A 2,550-nucleotide genomic window follows, 5' to 3' on the forward strand; every position below is an offset into this window, starting at 1 on the left:
TTGTGCGAGGTCAAGGCAAGTGATGCTGTTGTTCTTTCTGTCTTTGTGTAACGTTTGTCTGTGCTTCACACCACGTACATATGAAAACATTGAACTAGTTGCGGAAGCTTCATAGGCTGATGGTGAATGTTTAGAGTGAACCACATGACAGTTTATACTGACTTTTATAGATTGATGTGTGAAAATGAAGAATGAAAGAAGTTATTGGGCACCATGAGCAAGTTAGAGAATGGTCAATATGATGACAGCATTTCTTGGTTATTAAATCAATTACATCACGCAGAGTAAAACTTGTTTGATTTCTGCAGTAAAAGTAAAAAAAAAAAAATTGTAGTCACCCAGAGAGAGAGAGAGGAGGCAGGTGTTAAAGATGGAAAAGACAGCCAAGGTGTTTTTCTACATTCATTTTACAAGACAATTCATAGTGGAAACTACTACAGCTGTACAGCACACTTGATCACTACAGTGCTGACTTCTAAGAAAGTACTGTGTACTGTGTTTCTGTTGTTTCTGACAAGCCATTTGAAGACAGTCTTATAAGTGTTAAAGGGAAATTAACTCAAAGTAATATAACATATGTAGCACAGCACTAAGAGCACACAGTTACACAACCATTCAGAAAAGGCCATGACGAACAATAACAGTTGTTGTAGCAAAATTTCAGATGTCTTCAACATAGTTTCATTGTATACAAACCTAAATTGTTTTTATTTCAGTGAATTCACAAACGCCAACCCTGAGCTTGATTCCTGTAACAACTCTGAAAAGTACATTTGTCATGTGTGTTATTGAGGATTTCTACCCCATGGATTACTACTTCACTATACGATGGAAAGTAAATGATACCATCAGCCAGACAGAGCCAGTACTGGAGTACAAATTGAATGATGAAGGTCTTTATACAGCACAAAATCTTTATAAAGTCAGCAGTGAGACATGGAATGCAAATACTAACTATACCTGCGAGGTCACACACCAGGGCAAAACAATTATTGAGAAGAAGAACTTCAAGTCATCTAATGGTAAGTAATCTAATGTGGGTTTGATCTCTCTAGCTCTTTTTTTCACTTCAATAGATTCTAATGTACATGTTACATATTGACTTTATTTCTCCTTTGCAGCTCCATTCACACTAACACTGAAGCCACCAATTGAGAGAGACTTATTTGTCAATGATAAAGTTATCTTGGAAGCTGTTGTTTCTGGAGATGTAAAAACGGCAGTGAATGAAGCTTCAGTGTCGTGCATAGTGAAGAATGAATCTGTAATCAGTGTAACAGGAACTATAAACTTTTCTCAGGATATTTCACAGTTTATAAGAATCCACAACATCACTGTTGATATAAAGAAATGGTTTGATGGTGAAATGGTCACCTGCACCATTCATGACACAATTAACAACAGAGACATCAAGCAGGAGATCCGTTTCGATAAAGGAGGTAAATAATCAACCTTATGGCTCTATGTGCATTCAGAGATGATGAAAGGTTGTACATAATTTTATTGTCTGGCAAAAAACGCAAGCACATTTGAAATGTTTCGACAGTCCAGAGCTTTTTGCTGTCAAAAAGTTGGCTTGTTAAACTATTGATATTCACTCCTCTGTTTGATTGTTTAATGAATCTTTATCACTTTCTCCAATTCAGATGGACTGAAACCCAGTGTTGTCATTTACACACCTGATTCTATTGACACAGACAAAGTCTCTCTGGTGTGTGAGGTCACCAGCCCTAAACTTGGCAATGTCTATATCATGTGGAAAGTGGGTGAAGAGCCTTACATAAAGGGCTCAACCAGCACTCCCATCCATCAACGGGACTCCACATCTGTTCTCAGCATACTAACAATATCAAAACAAGAGTATGAAAAGTACAACACCATCACCTGCTCAGTCATACATGCCAACATGAATAATAGAAGAAATCCATTACAAGTTTCAACATCCCAAAGGAAACAGCCAGAGTTATCATGTGATTAATGTACAAGTACTGGACCAAATGATCATCATGACATTTACCTGTTGTTCACTTGTGTTCTCCAGTGCTTCTGTCCTGTTGCTCTCTTGTCAGATCATATATCTTTGTTGTTTTTCTGTGTTTTTCTGTGTATATCTGTATCACTGAACTGCATGGATCAAACATAAATGCCAAATTACAGTCAAAACTATGTTTAATTTTATATTGCATGCAAATAAATATGGTCACATGAAAGCATAGTCTGCATAATATCATAGTGTGAAAAATCAAGATTTTAAATTTTCTTATGTGTTTTGTCCTGTGCTTTATGTACCACTGTTAGGCTATTCATGCCTAAATATGAAATTCAATTTGAATTCAATTTGAGTTTTGTTATTCTAAGAAATAAATGATCAAACAAATAATATTTACAAATTCAAGAAAATAAGTTTATCTGTTACTACAAACGAACCTTTGATCCAATGTTAGCAAAACTCAGTTATCACATGACAACCATTTGCAAATAAAATGAAAGACCTTTGAGATTAACATTTTCAGTGTTTACTAAAAGTCCACACCGTATGATCCAATAAAT

At 35.6% G+C, this 2,550-nt stretch overlaps 1 gene segment (V, D, J or C); it reads left to right on the forward strand.

Annotated features, from left to right (window-relative positions):
- Positions 1–22: 22 nt before the first annotated feature.
- Positions 23–2,300, forward strand: LOC107754995 (Ig mu chain C region-like). The segment is given in 3 exon segments: positions 23–1,022; positions 1,122–1,439; positions 1,647–2,300. Coding segments are annotated over 3 exon segments (894 nt in total).
- Positions 2,301–2,550: the final 250 nt, after the last annotated feature.

The sequence above is a fragment of the Sinocyclocheilus rhinocerous genome, unplaced genomic scaffold, assembly GCF_001515625.1.
Source record: "Sinocyclocheilus rhinocerous isolate Xijiao unplaced genomic scaffold, SAMN03320098_v1.1 scaffold3793, whole genome shotgun sequence".
Taxonomy (NCBI): domain Eukaryota; kingdom Metazoa; phylum Chordata; class Actinopteri; order Cypriniformes; family Cyprinidae; genus Sinocyclocheilus; species Sinocyclocheilus rhinocerous.